This window comes from Gossypium arboreum, chromosome 8 (assembly GCF_025698485.1).
Source record: "Gossypium arboreum isolate Shixiya-1 chromosome 8, ASM2569848v2, whole genome shotgun sequence".
Classification (NCBI taxonomy): domain Eukaryota; kingdom Viridiplantae; phylum Streptophyta; class Magnoliopsida; order Malvales; family Malvaceae; genus Gossypium; species Gossypium arboreum.
The window spans coordinates 141966955-141991046 of NC_069077.1; the positions used below are offsets into that span (position 1 = coordinate 141966955).

At 30.2% G+C, this 24092-nt stretch overlaps 3 protein-coding genes across 9 annotated transcripts in view; 1 reads left to right on the forward strand and 2 right to left on the reverse strand.

Annotated features, from left to right (window-relative positions):
* Positions 1-690: 690 nt before the first annotated feature.
* LOC108470093 (actin) lies at positions 691-3597 on the reverse strand. Its single transcript, XM_017771299.2, has 5 exons — positions 3440-3597; positions 2808-2877; positions 2334-2727; positions 1389-2002; positions 691-1054 (listed from the first exon to the last, which is right to left on the reverse strand). The coding sequence occupies exons 2-5, from the start codon at positions 2865-2867 to the stop codon at positions 989-991; spliced, it is 1134 nt and encodes a 377-aa protein (XP_017626788.1). The 5' UTR covers positions 2868-2877; positions 3440-3597; the 3' UTR covers positions 691-988.
* LOC108467790 (60S ribosomal protein L35) overlaps positions 1240-24092 on the forward strand; it is a 99057-nt gene continuing 76204 nt past the window's right edge. The window contains exon 1 of one of the 6 annotated variants that reach the window (XM_053018327.1): positions 1240-1250. The gene's annotated coding sequence lies outside the window, so the exon portion shown is untranslated. Of the gene's footprint in view, positions 1251-8836; positions 8848-15177; positions 15189-17900; positions 17919-20111; positions 20122-24092 lie in introns of those variants that run through there. The other 5 variants (XM_053018336.1, XM_053018333.1, XM_017768560.2 and 2 more) reach the window with 5 other exon arrangements.
* LOC108468989 (dof zinc finger protein DOF2.2-like) lies at positions 6335-8170 on the reverse strand. 2 transcript variants are annotated; one of them, XM_017769861.2, is made up of 2 exons: positions 7864-8170; positions 6335-7630 (listed from the first exon to the last, which is right to left on the reverse strand). In XM_017769861.2, exons 1-2 carry the CDS (start codon positions 7912-7914, stop codon positions 6725-6727), a joined length of 957 nt encoding a protein of 318 aa, XP_017625350.1. In that variant the 5' UTR covers positions 7915-8170; the 3' UTR covers positions 6335-6724. The 2 variants fall into 2 exon arrangements, with proteins under 2 accessions (XP_017625350.1, XP_017625348.1); XM_017769859.2 differs by having other exon boundaries at positions 6335-7633.

Here is a 24092-nt window from a genome sequence, read left to right on the forward strand (position 1 = left end):
CATATCTATTAAATAATTTGTTTTTATGACACGTTTTGCAGCTGGTTTAAACTAACATAAATACTCCCCACTACTAAATACATTAATTTATTTTATAGCTTTTAATGTAAAATCATGTTATATAAAACATTTGTGAAAATCGAATTAAACTAATATTTAATATATAAAATTATAAAAAATCAAAATTAATATATAACATTTTACATTAAATCAAAAATAATATATGACATTTTATCGAATTTATTTTGAATTAGATTAATTTAAATTTTTAAAATTTTGAATTAATTTCGACTTTAGATTATTTGAGATTTAAGTCATTTGAATTGGGACATATTATTTCATGATTAAAATATAAGAAGTTTAAGTTATTTCAAGTTAATCAAACTGTGTTTTTTAAGTTTGGGATAAATTTAGATTAAAATTATTAATTTTTTACCACCAAATTAAATTGAATTAATTGGACCATATTTTGTAGCTGAAATCGAAGCTCGAAGATCAGCAAAAAGCTGTTAAAAGCCAATTCCTATGCCTTTTCTAAACTTCAAAATATTTTTTTCAAAATAATATCATAACCACTAACCATTGCCATTAGGGTACAACATAGGATTTCTCTCTATTTGAAAATTAACATGTTAAGGTAAACAAAAAAAAAAAAAAAAGATCATTTCAAAATTAAAGAAGCTAAGAGGAGACAAGAATAACTCTGAATTCATTCATTTTCATTTACCCTTATGGCATTTCTTGAATGGAAAATTCATTCAACAACACTTAAATAAAAACGAGAGAATTTTCAACTCTATCGTCATCTCCGCCATTCTTGGTTCATTGCTTTTCGACAATATGAACATTAAAAGAAAAAAATAAATAAAAGAATAAAGAGAAATGGCATATAGATTGAAAAAAAAAAAAAGAAGCTTGCGAGCTGCAATTGTTTTGCCAAATAAAAAAACAAGACATTACTTTTGCGCCTCTTGCACTTTTTGAAGAATTAGAAGCACTTCCTGTGCACAATAGAGGGGCCGGATTCATCGTACTCCGCCTTAGCAATCCACATCTGTATTTCGATCACAATGAGTAAGTGTTTTCAGTACGAATATGACTAAAACCGAATCAAGATAAAAAAAAAAAAAAAACATATGAATGTTGTTCTATTCAAAGTAATTAACCTAATAGTTTCCGGAAAATCGAATTTCTTGAAACACGAGAAACTAAAAATCCCTCACAGTCCGACTCATTTATAAGCAGGGGGGAATGGGAAATTGCTTCTTTAGACCCCTCATAAAATTTTAAACGGGAAAATTATAGTTTAGCCCCTGAAAAATGCTAGAATTTTGAGTTCGCCTCTATTTATAAGAGTTACAGCATTTAGTCTGTTAAGTGAACAATACCTGCTGGAAAGTACTGAGAGATGCTAAGATGGAGCCTCCAATCCAGACACTGTATTTCCTTTCAGGTGGAGCCACCACCTTAATTTTCATGCTGCTTGGGGCTAAGGCAGTGATTTCCTTGCTCATTCTATCAGCAATTCCAGGGAACATAGTAGTTCCACCACTGAGAACAATGTTTCCATACAAATCCTTCCTAATGTCGACATCGCACTTCATGATAGAGTTGTACGTGGTTTCATGAATGCCTGCAGCTTCCATTCCAATCATGGAAGGTTGGAAAAGGACTTCTGGGCATCGGAAGCGCTCAGCGCCAATGGTGATCACTTGGCCATCAGGCAACTCGTAGCTCTTCTCAATGGAAGAACTAGTTTTGGAAGTTTCTAGCTCTTGTTCATAGTCGAGTGCAATATATGCCAGCTTCTCTTTCACATCCCTCACAATTTCACGCTCAGCTGTAGTGGTGAATGAATAACCACGTTCAGTCAAGATTTTCATAAGGGCATCAGTAAGATCACGACCCGCTAAGTCGAGACGGAGGATGGCATGAGGGAGGGCATATCCTTCATATATGGGGACAGTATGACTCACCCCATCTCCAGAGTCCAAAACAATACCTACATCAAGTATTGTAGAGAATGGTTAATAGATGAAAAATGAGCAAACTACTAATTATAGGCAGAAATGGGAATCAACAACAGAGCACTTCAAATTCTTCCATAATTAACTCAAGTTTTATCCAAGATACCAAGAGCCATATTGCTCCGCATCTTCATTTTCCATAAATACATGTATCCAGCACATATCTAGATAAAGGATATGAAGATCAAACTCCAAGTCCATCCCTCTAAATGTATGGAAAACATAGAACCGATTGAGTTTACCCTTATCAAGAACTTACCCCAAAATCAGAGCAACATAGATGGATTGCAGTAAAAAATTACTTACCAGTTGTACGACCACTGGCATATAGGGAGAGAACAGCCTGGATAGCAACATACATAGCCGGAGCATTGAAGGTCTCAAACATGATTTGGGTCATTTTCTCACGATTGGCTTTAGGGTTAAGAGGTGCCTCGGTAAGAAGAACCGGATGTTCTTCTGGAGCCACACGAAGTTCATTATAAAAGGTATGATGCCAAATCTTTTCCATATCATCCCAGTTGTTAACAATACCGTGTTCAATCGGATACTTCAGAGTTAAAATACCACGTTTGGACTGAGCCTCGTCCCCAACATATGCATCTTTTTGACCCATACCAACCATCACACCAGTGTGACGTGGACGCCCCACGATGCTAGGGAACACAGCCCTTGGAGCATCATCACCAGCAAATCCAGCCTAAAAAGAGAGAAACACATCATTAGAAAATATCATATATATATATATATGAAATATGATAGAGTATCCTAAACTGTTACCTTGACCATTCCAGTTCCATTGTCGCAGACAAGTGGTTGAATATCCTCACCATCAGCCATCTTGTATTAACTAAAACGTGGGAAATAAGAACAACATCACAACAATACAGAGAAACAATCCACATTTCAACAAGCATGCTTTGAATTAGTTATGAACCAAGACCAAATCATCCTCGTTCAACGATTAAACATGAAGTTATATACAAAATAAAGTTTGTGACAAAATTCCTAATCCAAACCATAAATAATCCATCACAAACATTTTGTTCAAGAAAAACTATGCCTAGTCATAGAACAGACCCTTCATATGATCTTACATTCTCATTTTTTTTAATCTATTTTATTGATACGATAACTAGATTCAAAACATTATTAAAGTGGAAATAACAAAACATCAATGTATGCCGTCATTAGAAGCCAGAGAACAATAAATTACCGAAGATCGAAACTAGAGCTATTAAATCAAATTAGAAAATAACGGATAGATACAATTCCCGCTAGCTTATCAGACTGCTAATCGTATACAGATCGAAAATCAATAGAGAAAACGGGAATCTGAAATATCAGTCTCTTGTATTTTCTCTTTTTCCTATATTTTCTCAGGAATCAAACAGAAACTAAAGAGAATTCACCTGCGAAAAACAAAAACAATGTGGAAACCGGAGAAAGACGATCTCAGCTACCAGCCTTTTGAGTTCTAAAAGAAAAAGAAAATGGTAACTTAAAAATGATGACCTTTTTTGAAATTTAAAAACACCTAATGAAAAACTTTTTAGTTGTTTTTTAACCGTTTCACCGGATCCTTCGGTCGTATTCTCCTTTTTAGGTGATGGAGCGCGTCAACTGGCCTCTAAACCTGGAAACCCGGTTTCCCTTCCACTTTGGTCAGAGAATTTTAAGTTTTTACAATTGATATTTTAAAAAAAAATGTAATTCTTAAAATGTGTTGAAAAATAAGGATAAATTACAACCAAATTAAGCTTAACACTAAATTATTTAAAAAATTATTTTAGATATAAAATATTTGACAATTTTATTTTAGTCACTGAACTGTTCAAATGTTTTTATTTAAATAATTAGATTGTTAATTTTTTTTCAAAAAGAAGACCTATTAGTGAGTTTCAAACGATTTAATGGTTAATGTTGAATATCGAAGAAGAAAGTTGTTTCGATTTTAATTTACAAATTGGTGACTTCAAAAGCTATTTCATAAAAAAAAAAATTCAAAAAAATTTATTTTAGACCTGAAATATTTAAAAATTTTCATTTTAGCTACTAAACTATTAGAACTATTAGTGAGTTTCAGGCGATCTAATGGTTAATGTCGAAAATCGAAAAAAAAGTTATTTCAATTTTGATTCATAGATTGATAACTTCAAAGCTATTTCATAAAATTAAAAAAAAACTGAATTATACAAGCGAATGGGAAGAAAAGCTTTTGACTGGTACGGGCGGTGCAAATAGAGAAGATCATAATGCAGCGATTTTAACAACCCAGTAACTTAAATAAAAATTATTTTGTAGGTTTTTAAAATTAAGTGACTAAAACATAAATTTATTAATAGTTTAATAATTTTGACTATAATTTAACAAAAATAATTTATATTGAATGTCAACCATTTAAATTATTAGGCTTTTGAATATAAAAAATTATTGCTTAAAGTCTTATCCTATATTTTCGAACATTAGATAAAAATATTAAATTAAAAAATAAACTTGAAAAAGAATTTTTTAAATAAAAATAAATATTAAAGAATTTTAGTTTTATGTGTAACGTTATAAGGAAAGTTAAAAGAGATGCTGAGCTTTCGCCTCCATTATTAAATGGTATAATTCTCCTTTTAGTCCCTTTTAAAAAAATTAAGAGTCCAAGTTTAATCTTTTTAACTTGGGCCAGATACAAAAATTATATTTTTGACCTTATAAAATAATATTTATTCAATTAAGACCATTTTAGTGCAAAACTTTTAATTTTATCTCTGCCCAGAATATAAAATTAATTTTTTATTTCTCCCACCACCCCCACCAAATAAAAACCTTATCTCTCCTTTTTTTTTTTTTTTTTTCTCTCAGCTTCTTTCCCTTTTTCTAATTTCCGTTTACCCCACAATTACGTCATCACAGAATTTTACTTTTTATTACAAACTGTTTCTTCTAAAGTTCTATGACCAACTCACTATCAGACATATCTCTTTATGTCCGGATCCTACAATTGTTTTTTTTTTTTTTATCGTGATTAAGATGATATTTATAAAAATATATAATTAATGTACTAATTTTTAAATAAATAAAAAAAGCTTGGTAATTGACTAAAATTTATTTTTTTAATGTCATTTTCAAATTAATGTTCCAAAATTATCATATGAATTGCTTTATTCGTCGGTGCAAGGTCTTGGTCCCTGCAGAAAAAAGAAGAAGCAAACATCCCTTTGATTCCCTCTTCTTTTTTTTTTTTTTGTTTAAGACAAAATATTGTTTTCAAATTATTAGTGGAAATATTTTGCACCTTTAATTAATTATTTTTAATTAAATTTGATGCTCCATTTTCTGATATCAGATTTGAAGGTTAGCATACTGAAAAGATAAATAAAGAGTTATGCTCAAAAGGTTGCACTTCTTTTGACCATGCATAGTTAATAAAAAAAATATTATTTATTCTTTCTATAAAAAAGAAAAAAAAACCTATAAATTCTAGAATACTTGGGTTCAACATAGAATTGCATGGCTTTGAGTGGTATTTTTGGCGTTTTCTTGGATTCTCTCGTCTTTTAACTTTAAAAACTTTAATATTGGAAAAAAATTTTTGAAGAGTTTAACTCCCACGATAATTACAAAAGCCATATATTTATGTTTAAAATGTAAGTTATAATCAAATTATTTGATGAAATTTATGAAAAATTTTGATCTTAAGAATGGAACACATTACAATATGTTTATGTATATATCTGACAATGATGCTTAATTATAAATATGAAGTTTCCACTAACTAGGATGAACTAAAATATTGTGAATATATATATATATATGTTTGTGTATCTAAATCTTAACTTCCTTTGCATAAAAGAATAGAAATGGATATATATATATATATATATATATATATATATATATAGACAGAGAGAGAGAAAGCTAAAGACATGATATATCAACAAATATAAATATATCAACAAACAAGAAGTGTAAGTGCAACATGAAGCAATGAACATTGCTAAAGACACCATGGAATTGATGCTTATGGTGGACTGTGCATATATGGTAAAATAAAACTTTGTAATAGATATAATTTCAAAATAATGGTCAATATATAAAAATTCATCAATGAAGAGGAAGACAATCTCTGTGCGTGTGTATTGTAGGGGTTTACAAGTGCAGCTAGCCATTTGTTGTTAGGCTAGAATGCCAAGAAAATGCATATATGGAGGAACCCAAAATTTAGCATGATTTTATGCAACTTACACACCAGTGTCAACCATGGAATCGTTAGAGTATTTAATGAAAGATCTATCGAAATGTGAGCAATATGATGATTTGCAGACATGAGAAAGGCTATATATATATCACAGAGGAAATTAGTTTATAATGTCAGATAAAAGATCCCATAACATCACACATAAACATAGAACACATCAGTAAACAAGCCCATGCAAACAAAATGACATTAAAAAAAAAAAAACCAATATATATACTATGAAACATGCAACATCGATTCTGCAAGTCTTTGTTTTTTCTTCGATAGATGATGATGATGATGAGATGAGTTCTGCACTTAACCTTGCAACTTTTCACCACCCATTATTTACTTTTTTGATGTTGAAGGAAGCTTGTGTGCCAGTCAAGGTGATCAAACTATATATATGTATCTGTCATTAAAGCTAGCTGTTTTGATAACTGGACAGCTTGAAGATCAGGTTTTTAAACTACAAGAGATGATTAGTATTAGAAGCGTTGAGACCTGATAAATCTGTCCAATTATTTCCTCCCCAGTACTGATTATTCTCTGAAGCATTATTCATCATGGATCTTGATAGGTTTAGCCCTTGGTTGTTGTTGTTTTCCATTTTCACTGGAGCTAGCTGAGAAACCCTAGAGCTTGAAGTTATGGAACGAAGAAGCTGGCTTTCACCCATCATTGAAGATGATCCTTCCATGCCTTCACTTTGAAGTGAATACAAACCGTTTGTTGGCTCAAAGAAAGGGAACTGCTGATGACCTGCTGATGATAAAATAGGGCTGCTCATGCCTGAGTTGGTTCCTATATGAAACCCCATCTCAGCTTGTCCTCCATTAACACTACCACCAAAGTTTAACCCAATATTTCCCATGCCAAACTGAGAGAAACTTTGCAACGAAGCCATGAAAGGCAAATGAGGGGTTTGCTGTGGCAAATGGCCTGTGATTTCAGAAGGAATATTATTATTAACAGCATTTGTTGAATTAGAACCACCTTGTTTCTGAGCCGAACCCGTGGATTTTGAGCTGCTGCTTTTGTTTTTCTTGTTTCTCCGGCATCCTCCGCCGACCGGCACACTTCTAAGGGCACCCCCTCTAGTCCAATACCGCCGACACGTCTTACAAAAGTGGCGTGGCTGTGAAAGACTGTAGTTATTGAAGTAGCAAAACTTGGTATTAGTAGACTCACACCTTGGACATTTCAGAGCTGCTTCAGGCTGTGGAATCTTGGCTAACCTGGCTCGATCAGCCATTGAACCTGGCCTAATAGAACCAGCACCACCAACTCCAACATGAGAAGGTGGAGGAAGAGGTGGAAGCTGAGGGTTTTCAGTACTACCAGTACCAACTCCACCATGTTGATGATGATTATGCTGCTACAAAAAAAAAAAAAGGAGAAAATTTAAACCAAAACCCCAAAAAAAAACAAAAGTAAATCTTTACTAAAGAAGAACAATAATTGGTATATTCAGTAAAAAAGATCACAAAGGAATAGGAATATTTATCTTTTGAATTTGCTTTATTTTTACTTTGGGAAACACAAACTATGGATAGAAATTGATGAAAAAAAAGATGTAAAACAAAAACAAAAAAAGAAAACCCTTACCTGCTGCCAGTTGGGAGGATCTAAATAGATTGGAACAGATGAGAAAACCATGGTAATTATTTTTTTTTCTTTTTATAAAGTATGATGGGTTCTTTAATAAGGTGGAGAATCCATAGACACTAGGAGGAGAATACTGAAGGCCAAGAAAGCAAAAGAAAGAAGAGAATTAAAAGGAAGAGAGGCAGAAGGAAAGAAAGATAGGAAGGTGGGGAGGATAGAGGGCTTTTTGTTTTGGTTTTTTTTTTTTTTATTTCTTTTTTTGCTCTTATTATAATTATTATTCTTATTCCTTCATTCCCTCATCTTTGCTTTTTGTTTTTATTATATTATATATATATATTTTTTATATATTTTAGGGTTTGAGTGGAGGAAGTTTTTCTTCATCTATAAGCTTTCTTTGATCTTTTCATGCAGTGGACTGTATTTGTTTTAGTGCTCAAAAAGTGAGTTCATGCATGATGCATGGGAGATATAAAGATAATAGCAAGCAAATTAATCACCTTTTGCCACTGTGGTGGTACATTAATCAAATGTTAAAGTTTCTTTCTTTTCTTTTTTTCAAATGTTAATTTTATTAGCACATGTATGTATCTACATTCATCTTAAATATTAAAAATAAATCTTGAAATAATTAATAAATCTTAAATTGTTAAAATATTTAATAAATATTATTGTGGGATTTTTTATAATATTTTATATTTTTATAATTCTAAAAAGAATAAATATATATATATACATTTAAAACCCACACATACTTCATAATTTCAACTAAAATTTTATTATTATTCTTTGAATGGGTCATAATCTAAAATAGGTCGAAGAACGAAACACGTGCAGAATCACCTAACGAGTCCGGTTGTACTAGGAAAAAGTACTAGAGCAGAGGATGCTAGCTAGCATTTGCTTGGATCACTCTAAACTATGAGTATTTCATCGAGTTTTTCTATTACGAATTGAAGCGTTTTTACCTAGTATGCATGGGGGAATTATGAGGGGAAAAGACGAGTTTTTCAGGATGCCCGAGAGGAATTTTTTTAATGTTTTGTCTCATAGCAATAAAACTATAAATGCATGCCCACATTTTATTTAAAAAAATTATAATTACAGATAAACAAAAATATGATTCAACATACTCAAATACCATTTTTTTTTTCCAAACTACAAACACTTTTATTACTGCCTCGAGTTCCTCCATTAACTTTCCCTTTTCCTTGAAAACATGATACAAAAGCCTTAATATATATTAATACATATTGGTTTTTTTTTTTTTTACCTTTTTGACCAGAGCTTATACTTAAACTTTGAGCATATAGACACTACAACGAATTGAAACTCTAAAAAAAAGGTAGGAGAAAGAAAGAGTTACAAATATTGAAATTCAAATTTCAGAATACTCCTTAGTTATTACATTTTAAAATGAGAGAATAAATTAAATATTAAATTTGCATTTATTTGCATATTATTTAAAAACAACATCTTTAAGTACCAAATTCCAAGCCATTCGACCTATTTTTCTCGGCTCATATATATAATGGTATTTTATATAAATTTTAATGAAAATTAGACATTATAAATTTTAACTATTTAATTTTATCATTTTAATCAAAATTTTATTTAATTTTTATATAAAATTTAAAAATATGTTTTTACACAATTTGTTTCCACATTGTACACTTTTTCTTTTTTAGTCTTATATATTTATTAGAACAATTAAAGGATGTCGCATGTGTTTGGTTTCACGTTCATTCCACAATTTTTGCATTTTTTATAAAAGAGTTATAAGTAGACGATAACAATTTTAAATATTAGAATTAATGATTGTAAAGCACAAAATGAACACAACTTAAATCATAATAATTTTGGATATAACAACAGATAGTGTTAAGATAGGACATAAGTTAGTTGTTATATATTGTAAAGCTATAAATACACGTTTCGAGTAAGTTAGAAGTATGAAATATAGAATAAATATGTATTTTCAGTTTTATGGTTCAAGGTTCATATGTTTTAACATGGTATCAAAGCTAGACAAGCCTTTGCTTTAGTCATTCTCGAGTTATTCTTGAATGGTTTCTTTGTGGTTGACAACCTGTTTATAGAAAGATTGCTTTCTGGTTTGTTTACTCAAGTGTTTTAGCATAATATTGTTGCGATCTTGCCCGGTATTCTGTTTGTTTGTTCTTTGTTTTCTTGCTTTATTAGTTAGAATGTTGGATCACGATAGTGAACCTAGAAGAGGAAACAAATGCACCAACAACTACAATAAGTAAGGAAGTGTTAGATTACAATAATCCCTTGTACCTTCATCCATTAGGTACATTTCTTGTGTCACACTAGTAAGCAAGGATAGAAAACTATAGCATTTGGAGTTGATCAAAGCGTATAGATTTATTAGCTAAAAATAAATTGGGATTTGTTCTTTCTTGTGGCCTTTTAGTTTACAATGGTCACACGTTCCATTAAACCTTTTCTTCTAACCATCTTGAGATGTTGCATACATGACTATTGATTCCAAGCTACTAGAACTAGGAGCAATTTATCTTTGTGACTTTTTTCAACCAACCGAGGAAGCTTGATTAGTTGTAGGAAAAGGCTACATGAGCAATATTTGACTTTTGACACCATTATAAGTTTCATAAGCCCCATCAAAAACTAAATAACATTTATTGATCAATATGTTGAGCAACAATGTAATGCTACAGTTCTTTCTTAGAGTTTGAATATTGTTTCTAAAGAGATTTCATAGGCATAGTATTTGCTTCTTTTGCATCTTTAGTGTGGAAAAACCTTAAAGAAAGGTATGACAAAAGATCAACTTCTGGTTTATGTGTTAAGTTGGGGAATTCACTTATCTCTTGGAAATCAAAGAAACAAGAAATTGTTTCTAGGTCTTCAGCTGAAGCAGAGTATAGAAGCATTGCAGTGGGTGTAGCTAAAGTAATTTGGATAACAGGATTGATTAAAGAAATAGGAGTGAAGGCATAAAAGGTTGTGAAGCTACATTGTGATAATCAAACAGCTTTACAAATAGTTGCCAATCTTGTTTACCATGAGAGAACCAAGCACATAGAAATTTACTGTCATTTTGTAAAGGAAAAAATTTCAAGAAAGATTGATTAATTAAGACACAACATGTTTCAACTGAAGAGCAAATTGTTGACATTGTGACAAATTTTAGGTGTTCAACAACATGTGTATCTTAATTCCAAGTTGGGGATGAAAGATATTTTCCATCCGCCAACTTGATGGGGAGTGTTAAGATAGGATACAAGTTAGTTTAGTTAGTTGTTATATATTGTAAAGCTATAAATACATAGTTCATGTAAGCTAGAAGTATGAAATATAGAATAAAGGTGTATTTTTCAGTTATATGGTTCAAGGTTCATTAATTTTAACATATAAAGCCACCAACAAGTGTTGGGTGCAGTGTCAGGCACATTGCACACCCAAGAGGGAATGCATGTTTAAACCTTGAAGACGACATTATTAGAAAGGGCAGCAAGGAGTCCTGAACATGGATCGTAAAACGGACATGAAAATATCAAAAATATGAATGAGCCCGCACATGGTGTACACTACACAAGATTCAAATATTGACACTCAAAATCGGAGAGCCTCTAACTTACCAATACAACCAATGCCTCATTAGTTTTTTTAGACTTTCAAGTTCATATGAAATTGAATGTATGCTTTGTATAAAGTTTATCTAAGAATACAAACAACTTTCCAACAACATAAAGAAGCAAGTAGTTAAGAGCTTCATGCTTACATTTAACATTCAAAGTTCAAGTTTTGGAAATGACATTCCTCTCAAAAATTGCATTCACATAAATGTATATTATTGTTTACTATAAATAATATTATGTTTTTTTGAAAGGTAAGAATCAATTAGCCAAAGTCAAAGCAAGGTACAAGAGGTTAGAAAAAGATATTATTAGGGAGAGTACCAAGGGCATAGGCAAGACCTAGACTCTTTCAAGAATGATAAGATTTAAAACTAACCATAGCATTTCCCCAACTCATAAATAGGAAGATGATGAGTTTCAGCGCACTCAAACTCACACTCTCTTACATTAGCAACAATGTTCATGCCAATTGAGCTTGGCAAGTCTTTTGCATACTTATGAAAATATTAATACCAATTTTTGTTTGAGAAAAAGTTAATCCATATCATTAAATAGAATTAGCATCCCTTAAGCACTAACTCGCATAAAAAGCTAGGATAATCAAACTCAAGATAGAAAATGTTATTACAAATTTGTAACCAAGTGGCTAAATAGAACACAACTAGATTACCAGATCTACTAATATGAGCAAAACTAATAGACATATAAACTTTAACGAGTCCATAAGATTTACTATCTTTTTGTGGAACTAAAATATTTTTCATATCCATTTTACAGTATATAGAAATTTATTTTTTGGGGGTTCATGACTATACTCTTAATAATGTCATCTCCAAGGAGGGACAAAGGGAGAGGAGTAGGCAGAACCCTAACCCCCTAAATGAAAATTTGATGCTTTAGACCCTTTAAAATTAAAAAAAACTCTTAAGTTAATATTTGGTAAATTTATAGTTTTGGCCTTCAAAAATGCTAAAAATTTATTTATTCCTTCTAAAAATCATAAAGATATAAGGCAAAACAATGACGAAATTACATTTTAACTCTCATAAAAATATATAACTTAATCTCAATACCCAAAATATTTAACTTTAATCCGTCTCCAATATTCAAACCCGACTTCTTTTCATAAGAATATAATGTACAGTTACTCGAAGAGAAAAACAAATGCAGCCATAATCTTGGACCGATATCTTTGTCATTTTGGTTCAAAGGACTGAAATCTTAAATGTGTAATAAATCCAAGAAATTGGCTTTCGTTCAAAGATAAGCTCCATTGCTCTTTACATGGGTGACGTACCTTTAGTCTAGTGATAGCCATGCATAAGTACCTATACATAAAAAGATTGTCATAATTTCAATACGTAACTATATAATTTTCAGCTGAAAAGAAAGATGGATCAACCATGATACCATATGATCAATCATTATCTGTAATTTGCCTTTCTTTTCTTTTCTTTTTTTTTTACCAAAAATTCTGATACGGCAAGCCATTACCAACTCTATCATATTGCCCTTTATTCATTATCTATTCATTTTTAAAAAATAAAAATAAACTTTTTGAAGCCTAAAAATCATTCTTGAACAATGTACGTTCCAATTTCCAAGTGTAGAAAAATAGCTAACTTTTTCTTTTTTTAAAAAAAAAATTAATAACGTGGCGACAAAGGGGAAAATCAAAATCAATCTTTTTTTTTTTTTTCTTCTTTTCCTTTTCTAATGAGATGCTAATGGTCGGGATTCCAAAGCCACAATTGGCCAAGGTCTGTAGGTCCCAATTGCGTAATATATTTACAAGTTTGATTTGGACAGTGGAGAAAACGCTTAATACCAACAACACCCCCATTATCTTCGCCTTAATGCTCTTCTTTTTAGTGATTAATTAGCTTCTTTAATCTAATTCAACCAATGTATATAATAAGCTCTCTCTCTCTTAATTTTTACAAAAGCTGTAATATATATGAAATATTATCATGCACATTCACATCTATTCCATTTCTTATATCTCCACCCACGTGCATGTACTTCTTTCTATAGGCATCATTCATTTTCTTTATCCCTTTGCCTTGCATGCATGACATTGTTAGGGATTGCAATGGAATGAGATGGAGTAAATGTATATTTCATCACTTTTCTCCCTTCATTATAAATATGTAATCTTTAAAAATGAATTCGATCAATAACTGAACCGATCATACCATAATTCTTAGCTTGATCGATTTATCCTGTTCAATTGAATAAATTATTAAAAAAATTAAAAAAATTTATAGATACAACGGGTCCAACCCCTTATTTGAAATCACCCCGATCCAATCTAATTCTGGAAGCAATAGAGAAAATCATTATCACTTCCATGGATGTTGGATAGATATATCTATCCTAGCTTGCCCCACTTCAATTTGATTTTTTTTTCTAATTATTTGTAACATTTTAAATCTTTTTAAAAGCAAATAAATATTTAAATATAATTACTAAAAATATACTTTAGTTTGGGAAAATTCGATTATGGAAAAGGTAAAAGGTTTTAAGTTTTTATTTCTAAAACATTTGTTTACATTTTGTTTCTTTAATGGTTATATATAAGAGGATAAAATAGATAATTTGATATAGAGGGTTGGCAATTATTATAACCGTTTTATATTCACGGTCCAAAAATTAAGTGCACCCCACATCAATTTTTTATTAAATTCCGTTTTATTTGAAGCGATTCGGTTAGGAATCCATAGGGTGATTTGAATTTTGCTAGATTTTCATCCAAAAGGATACTACATTATATAATTAACATATTTCTACTATAATAAGACCCCTAATTTGATGTCACCCATCAATTAAGTCTCAACTTAATTAAGAAATTATAAAAACAAATCATTTTTTTTACCAAGCAAGTTATACTATTAGTAAGTTATATTATAAAAAGAAATCATTTTTTACCATTTCAACCAAAGACGACACCAAAATGGCAAATTATTATCTTAGTCCCTTAGCCCCCCATGAAGTTGAAATTTTTCAGTTTAGTACCCTTAAAATTCTACAATAATAAGTATATACAAATATAAAATTGTAATTTAACCCTTTAAGATTTTATAATTTAATTTTAGCCCTCCAAAGAAAAATATACTATTAGTAAGTATATTTGTTACATAAATTTTCACTTATATTTGAGTATGTCATAAATCTAGTATATAAGATTTTGATACATTTTAAAAATATATTCTTATGCATCCATTATATAAAGTCATGGGCTACTATTTGGTATATCTTGACAGATACTTTTTTATCCCATAAGCCTTTTAAAATATTGTCATGTATGTCTTTTATTGTTAAATATATATTTTTAATATTTTACTATATCCCTATAAAACATTTTTCAACCATTAATCTTATTTGTGAAATCTAAAACTTAGTATACTAAAATATTATTCCTAAAAACATAATACAAGGATTATCGGAATTTTTTTTTTAACGATCTCATTATAGGTTCTAATCATATCTGTTCTTTTGATACAATGCCTAGAACCACCTATAGTCCCTCTCCAACCCATTAATAAGATAATAATTTACTTCAACACACTCGAACACACGCCCTCTTATATTGACAACAATATTCATGTAAATCGAGTTAAGACTCAATCAACAACTATTATTGAATTTAAAAATGATGTGGAATTGAGGTTTGAAATGCATTAAAAAAAAGAGAGGGGGTATCGGTGGCGCTGGAATCTAATTCCCTACCAAGTTTAGGACAGAAAACGGGGCTTTTGCTGGTTATGATACACAAAAGCTACCCCCTTGCTGTCTCCAGATTTTTCATTTTTAGTTGGAAAGGAAGCAATTTGGCAGCCTTAACACATTCGTCTGTCCCCTCCCCTATTTGCACTACATTTTCCTTAAAGTTAAAGTGCAATACCGCGTATATGCACATATTGACAACTATATAATAATATAACATCAGATCTTATCTCCCTATTTATATATATTAACACTTGTGAAACCAAAATATCTATCACTTTACACCATTTTTTAATATTTATACATACATGGGTGGTGGTCACTCACTTATGCAGACTATTTTACTAGGGCTTTTGCCCAGTTAAGGATTGGTTTACTTATAATGTCAATTTATGTGGTTGATTCAATTGATTAAGTATTCATTAGCGTATTAATAAATTAGTAAATGATTTATAAATATTATTATTAAAAGTTTTTGAAGCATGTTATATGTCCTAACTTTGGTTCGGAATAACTTTCCTTCACCTAAACCTTTTTTAAATCGAAAAATAAAAATAATATATTAGTTCATGATATTAACTTAGACTCAAGTACGAGTGTTGAATACATTTACAATGGGACTGGACTGGATAGGGATGATCTATCATCTAACTCCACCCTACAAATTATCTAGGTTTATGGATGTCCATTATATCCGTATCGTTTCTAATTTAATTAGTTTTAAACATGTATAAAAGAGTAGATAAAATATTTTATTATATATTTAACTATAGTTTTACAGAAGAGTTAACTATAGTTAACAAACTTATCCTATCTAAAGTTTTACAGAAGAGTTAACTATAGTTAACAAACTGGCGAAAGGTGGTATGTCACTGGATGATGCAAGAATAAGATATATATATATATATATATAAACATTCTCCACTTTTATTATATATTTAATTATTTATTATTACAGCCACAGGCTTGTATTTTTGTAGGGATGTTGCAAATGATGTAAAAATGATATATATTACAACATGAGAGCATCAACAGTGGATGAAGACAGACATGGTTGCCCACTCTGCAAAGCGACACTGTAGCCTACCTTTGTCTGCTGTCATACAAAACACTGAATTACATGTGGCTGCGCGTTTTTAAACCTAAAAACACAACCCCCATTGGGTTTCGAGTTTCAAACCGTTCTTCCCCTACACCAAAACTTTACCGGTCATAATTGCACATGCAAAATCTGACACCAATAAGATGCTACACTGTCACTTTTTTATATTTATATATCACCTTCCCTGCTGCACCCAACACCATATATAATATCCCATTTGCATATGCTTTGAGCTAGCAGAAGTTCTTGGATCTCAACCACAAAAAAAATAACACCGAAAGAGAAGCTCTTATGTTCTGTCTGAATCTGACCATGTTCCATATCGACGTCATTCTGAAAGATAGGTTATGTTCTTTCAAGATACTGTAATAATAGATTATCAGTACTATGTAGTAACACTGCTGCTCGTAGAAGAAAACGCCATCTAGCTCGGATTCAATCTTGGTGGCGTTACCTATATTTCATCGAAAAAAATTTCAAAGTGTTGTCTGGAATGAGAACTCTTCATCGGATTGGACTATATTACCACCAAAGATTTAATATCAGCATTTGTATTTGACTCGGTTTGAATCATGCCCTTATATGATTGCTATCACTTAATTTAAGTAGTATTAGTAACATATACAGGAATAAAATATATTAAAATAACCCTAAAAAGTATAGTTTTTAAGTATCAATAAGATAGTGTCACGTCATTAAATTTTAAAAATAATAAAGTATCATTATACCCTAAACTCATAATCCTGAACTCGTAACCTCAAATCTAAACCTTAAACTTCAAACCCAAGACTCAAACCTTGAATCTTAAAGTTTGGGATTCAAGGTTCAAAATTTTAAAGTTTGGGATAAAATAATTATAAAAATGATGTGTCAATGACATGAAAAATTACACAAAATTACTATTTTTTAAAAAATTAGTTGCAAAAGAAAAATGATTAAAATTTGCAAAAGAAGAAAAATATTTGTTTATAATTTAAAAATTAATTATTTTAAGTAATTTAATTAAAGTTAAATTAAGTTGAAAAAGATATTAAATATAGATGAGTGTATAATAATATTTTATTATCTTTAAAATTTAATGATATGCCGCTATTTTAGTGATGCCTAAAACCATACTTTTAGGATAATCCTCGTATAATTTATTCCCTTAGTATAGACTTTGATAAATGAATATATTACTATAGAGAAAATTGACTATGTACAATATAGCAATCCATGAATGCCTAATGTTATTATTGAGATAGATAATGCGCAAGCAATTAAAAGTGTTCAAGTAGATAACATTCTAATAGAAACTTGATTGTGCGCAACCAGGAACTTTGCTAACGCGAACGGAAGTGCTATTTAAACAAGTACCAATAGATGTGAACTCGACTGCTGGAATTTTAGCTGGGTTGTTGAAAGGTTGATGATTAATTACGGACAGACAGACAAGTTATGCTATATATCCAACATAGATACTATTTGTTTATCTTGAAATTGAAGCTTTTATTTCTTATTTAAAAAAAAATAGTGAAATTAATTTGATTAGTAGAGGTTGAGGATGCTATTCAAAGCTCAAACTTCAGTATGTATGGAAAAAAGAAAAGGGGGGATGGGGGATGAAGGATGAAGGATGCTTTTCCCTACATCCAAACAGGGAAAAGAAAAAAGAAGCCTCAGCTTTTTTTTACTTTATGCTTTTAACGTTAATGTTATCAATTCAATTATAATAGTGTGTAGTAGATGACGCTACTACTTTCTTTACCTCTTACTTTTCCACAAGAATATGTCTCCCTTTTCTTGCTTCTTTTTTTTTTTTCTTGTTTCAATTATATAATTTACTCACAATTCACCTGTTTAAACAAAACATTCGATCGACAATTCCGAATCAGCAAAAATGTTGGACAAAAAATCGAATATACGAAAAAAAATTTAGAGAAATTATTTTATGTACCCTTACCATCATATCATTTATAGTTCCCTTCCAGTTATTTAATGATATTTCAATAACTTTTTGTTATACCATTGACACATAATTTTGGTAAATTTTTTACTCTGAACCTCGAACCTCAAATTTCGAACTTGGTTCCAAGGTTAAGGTTCGATTTTGGGGTTTAAGATTTGTGATTTGAGATTTAAGGTAAAAAATTACCAAATTTATGTATTAACAACATGGAAAAATTTTTTACTAAAATGTCATTAAATAATTGGAAAGGAACCATGGATTATGTGGTAGGAAGCGTCCATAAAATAACTTCGCATCTCTTTCATATGTAGTGATCTACAAATTAAGTTTAGTTATTATTTGATTAAGTTTTATATCGCATATTTTTTAATTATTTAGATGCATAATTTTAAACTTGTTTAATTATATTTTTTTTAATCGGATAAATCTCAAAATTATACATAATCTTTTATTCAATGTGTAATTTAATGTATAAATGGGCATGAGCTCGAGAAATGTGAGTCAAAGTGAAATTGAGAAAACATGAATCCTAATCAAATTCAAACCTCCCTCACAGCCAGAGGTGAAGCCAGAAAATTTTTTTAGGGGCGAAATTAAATTGTAATTTTTATGATAGTAAAAATGCAGTTTCACCATTTTAATAGCTTATATCTTTATAATTTTTAAAAAATCAAATCAAATTTTTATCACTTTAAGGAGGGCCAAAGTGCAATTTTACCTTTAATAATTTAAATTTTAAAAATTTTAAAGGACCTATATGAATTTTTTTTCATTTTAGTATCTTTGTAACTAAAAAAATAATGTTGTGGATGAATCAGAATTTAACGAAAAATGTTGACAGTGTAAAATGGATGAGAATTTTGAAATCTACAAAGTATAGGATTAAATTCCTAAAAATAAAAGTAGATGTACCAAATTCAAATTTTGGATGTACCAAATTCAAATTTTGGAAGAGTAGAGGGATTGATGGGCTAGGCTAGGCTAGGCTAGATCAGTAATCTTTATGGCCTTTCGAAATGTAATGACTAAAAGAGCTACCGATAATAATGATCCACGTAAAAGAGTTGCATAGCCTAATACCATCATATGGTAAAAATATATTGAGATCTAATAATTCTAATATATATATAATTAAAATTAAATACTCCTACTAGTCAAAAAAATAGAAAACTATATAAATTTTAATCTAATGATATGGTAAATCAATGTGCAATTTAATGTATACATTTTGATTTACTGCAATATAATTATAAATATAATAATTTAATATTATACTAATTATTATTTTAATAATTTGCGAAGATTGTATTAAGTGGTTTGAGTGCTTAATTGAAAAAGATGTTAACAAGTCACTTTATTAGTTTTAAGGTTCGTTTGGATGGACGGTGCGTTTAGTTGTGGTTAGTGTAAAAACAGCGGTAGCGGTGAGATTAGATACTGTAGCAATATTGTAGCGTGGGACAAAAAAAAAGCTAAACGCACCTCATCGTAGTCAATCGTCCATCCAAACGAAGCCTTAGTTTCAAAATTAGACATTAGCCACCAAAATGGAATTCACAAACTGGTGTGTTTAACCACTATTGACGATTTTGTTTATCTTAAATTAGATACATCAAATCAGATGTAGATAAAACGAGTCAACACGAACTCAAAATTTTGAATCAATCAAAACTCGAAAAATACGAGTCAAAATGAATTTGAGAAAACATGAATCCTCGCCGAATTGAAATGTCCTTCGCAGCAGAACCCTGAGATAATACACTATGCAAAAATTATTATATGGGAAAATAAAAAAGGTGTCCAATGAAGAGAACAATGATGATGGACGTGGTGGGGAAGAATGAAGAGGGCTGGGGGTGGAGCAAGAAAAAATAGAGAGAGAAAATAGAATATATATGTCATAAAACCTTATACTTTTATTAAATTTGAAATTTGGTCCCTATAATTTTATTTTCAAGAATTCAATCTCTATTTTTTTAGATTTCAAATTTTAGGTCCAATTGTTAAAAAGTATTTTGTTAAGTTTTTGAAATAAAAAAAAATATTCATTTAGTATTCATGTAACTAAAAAATAACATTATGATGAACCAGAATTTGACAAAAATTTTAACAATGTTAACACAACAATTGGATCAGAATTTTGAAATTTAAAAGGTGCAGGATTAAATTCCTGAAAATAAAATTACATGTACCAAATTCTAAATTTTGAAAGAGTAGAGGGACTGATGCCATATTTTAACCTTACCCAACATATACTAGGCTAGGCTAGATTAGTAGTTAAATGGATTGGGCTCTTGGAACAAAAAGCTTCTATAAAGAACCACCAGGGCATCCCAAACAGGCTCATCACTCATTTATCTAAATTTGAGTTTATAATTTTCTTATTCTCCACGTAACTCATACATAAATACTCAAATTTTAGCTTAATATCGATATAATTATAATCTCTCAAGAATCAAAGTGAAAACCCCTGCAAGTACAAAAGACTGACGTGTGAGCATGGCAGAGATGGCGTCCTCAAAACTCGGTTGCTCATTGAAAATCTATGAAGCAAAGGCAAACTATCTATCTTCCGCTGCCGCTGTCACCCTAGCCGGTAGTGCCGTTATTCAAATACGTATCAATTTAAGGTATCAGCTTTTCGTCCAAGCCTACGGCATTGAGTTTTTGGTAGAGGAAATCATTACCCCGGAATTTGTGACTCGTGCCGTCGTGCCGTTGGATTTTTTGTTGTCCGGGTTGAGCGTGATGATTGTCTCCGATGCGCTAGCAAACCTCAAGGTGGATGCTAGAGTGATTGATTACTCGAGTCCGAGGATTGCTAATTTCATCGTCAATATGGCTAAATTTAGGGGCATATCCGTTTTAGATTTTATTACGGTAGCCGAAGTTTTGACCAATAAAATCGATTATATTCGTGAGGAAGAGTTTGATAGAATATCAAGGACGTTGAATTTAGAAAACGTTCACAGTTCAATCGATAATTCATTACCTGTGATGCAGAATGTGAAATCAGAGAACCAAAGTTCTTTAATAAAATAGTCAATTTCTCCTTTAAAAAGTTCTTGGTAAAATCGAATGCCATAGAAGTTCATGAAACATAATGGATTAGGTCCAACATAAATCGGTGAGAATACAACGTTAAGTTGAAAAAGGATTTTTCAGGGTCTCAATTGTAGTAGAACTCTTCTTTTAACAGTTTTGAGTTATAAAATCATTAGTCTATGTATAGATAAATATAATAAAGGAATATATTTATTTTTTATTGATTGGATATTTCAAATTTTTAAGGAAAGGAAAAGAATTATTTTACATGTATTTTCCAATTTTAACCTTTACATAAATAATGTAAAATAAGAAAATTAAATTAAATATTATAAAAAAATATCATTATTCTGCGTAAAATCATAATTGAAGTGTTAACTAATAATATATCGATAAATTAAAGACTCCTAGTTAAAATTTTCAAAGATAAACAGATAATGATCTAAAAATAAAATTTAATGATACGGTAATAATATATTTAAAAAATTAGAATTAATATTTTGAGTTCAAAGTTTTTAAAAATAAAGAGATAATAATATAAAATATAATGATACGATAAAAAAATAAAGATTCATAAATTTTTTAAGTTTGAAATTTAAATATTTAACAGGTTAAAACAATAAAGAGTTTTTTTTTGTTGAAAATACACTTAAAAATAAAGAGATATTAAAAAATTATATTTTAAATATCGTAAAGTTGTTTATATTTTATTTCCTCTCATTTTTCACCTAATTAAGTTATTAAAAATCAAGTAAAATTAAAGGAAGTAAATGATTGTTAGATTTTGTTTGTTTCACTGAAAATGGTTTCCTAAAATAATTTGCTTTTTGGAAAAAGCTAATATTTTTATATTTAGATAAATAAAATATTTTTATTATTTAACAAATTTCCTGAAATATTTTATAAAGTTGTTTTCAATTAAACAAACATGCATTTGAGATTTTACTATCTCTCATTGTTTAATTGAGTTTATTTTATAAAACTTATTTATATTTTAGTTAATCATGTATCAATTTTAATTAATCTTAATTTACTTAATTAATTTTAATTATTAATTTTGTACTTAGGAAATACAAAATTATGACAATTTTACTTGTGAAGATTAAATTATAAAAGTGGGAAATTTTAGAAAAGAGACTGATAGAAAGATAAATTTGTATTTTTTATATATTTATTTTTAGCTAATTATCAAATAAAATAAAATTCAATTTAGATTTTTTTATCAAGAATAAAATTGTGTGTTTAAGTCAAACTCTTACAAAAAGCTTATATAAAGACCCACCATGGCATCCCAAACCAGCTCATCTCTCCCCTAAAGGCCCACAACCCATTGATCTAAATTAAATAAGTTAGAGTTAATAATTTTCTTATTCTCCACGTAATTCATACATAAATACCCAAATTCTGACAATATTTATGGCGGTGTAATAATTAGCTTAATATTGATATAATTATAATCTCTCAAGAACCAAAGTGAAAACCCCTGCAAGCAAAGACTGACGCGTGAGCATGGCAGAGATGGCGTTGTCAAAAGTCGGCTGCTCATTGAAAATCTATGAAGTAGTGGCAAACTATCTATCTCCCGCTGCAGCTGTCGCCCTCACCGGCAGTGCCGTTATTCAAGTACGTATCAATTTAAGGTATAAGCTTTTCGTCAAAGCTTACGGCATTGAGTTTTTGGTAGACGAAATAATTACCCCGGAATTTGTGACTCGTGTTGTCGTGCCGTTGGATTTTCTGTTGTCCGGGTTGAGCATGATGATCGTCTCCGATGCGCTAGCGAACCTCAAGTTGGATGCTAGAGTGATTGACTACTCAAGTCCGAGGATCGCTAATTTCGTCGCCGATATGGCCAAAGTTCGGGGCATAGCCGTTTCAGATTTTATTACGGTGGCTGAAATTTCGACCAATAAAATCGATTATATTCGTGAGGAAGAGTTTGATAGGATATCAAGGACGTTGAAATTAGAAAACGTTCACAGTTCAATAGATAATTCATTGCTTGTGATGCAGAATGTGAAATCAGAGGACGCAAGTTCTTAATAAGATAATCAATTTCTCTTTGAAAAGAGAGATTTCTTTTTTAGGGAGACCATTTTAATTTTCAATATGATAACATTTAGTTTCTTGAAATGCAAGTTATTAGCATAAACATTAAAGTATTTGTTGGGTGCATCTCTCCCTGGAAACAAGGGAGATGAACGATATCGCGAGAGAGATGTATTACATGTTTGGAGGATGAATCATCCACATTCATGTACGTTATTAATTCGAGATTATGTTTCTAAAATTTATCCATTTATAGTGAATTTGTCTAGATGCTACGAATGACTTTTTAAATTTAAATTTTCCGCGTAAACAAAATTCAATATATTCTTGTTGTATTTAAATTTTATCTATTATTGTCCATTCCAAGCTGTCAATTTAGGTTATTGACTCATCAGGTTATTGTGTATGCGTTTAATCTGTCAATTTTGATGAACTACAACGAAATTCGCGAGTAACATGTGTTCAATTTCGCACTACTTGGATAATACCAAGCTGTTTAGCCACGAGTATAAAAGGGTAAAACGGTAAAATTAGATCCCTTACGTTTAAATGGAATTAGCTCCAACATAAATCGGTGAGGATAAGAATTTAAGTTGAAAAAGGATATTTCAGAGTCTCAGTTGAAGTAGAACTCTTCTTTGAGTTATAAAATCATTAGTCTATGTATAGATAAATATAATTAAGGGAAAGTCAAAAGAAAGGAAAATTCAAATTTATTAAGGAAAGGAAAAAT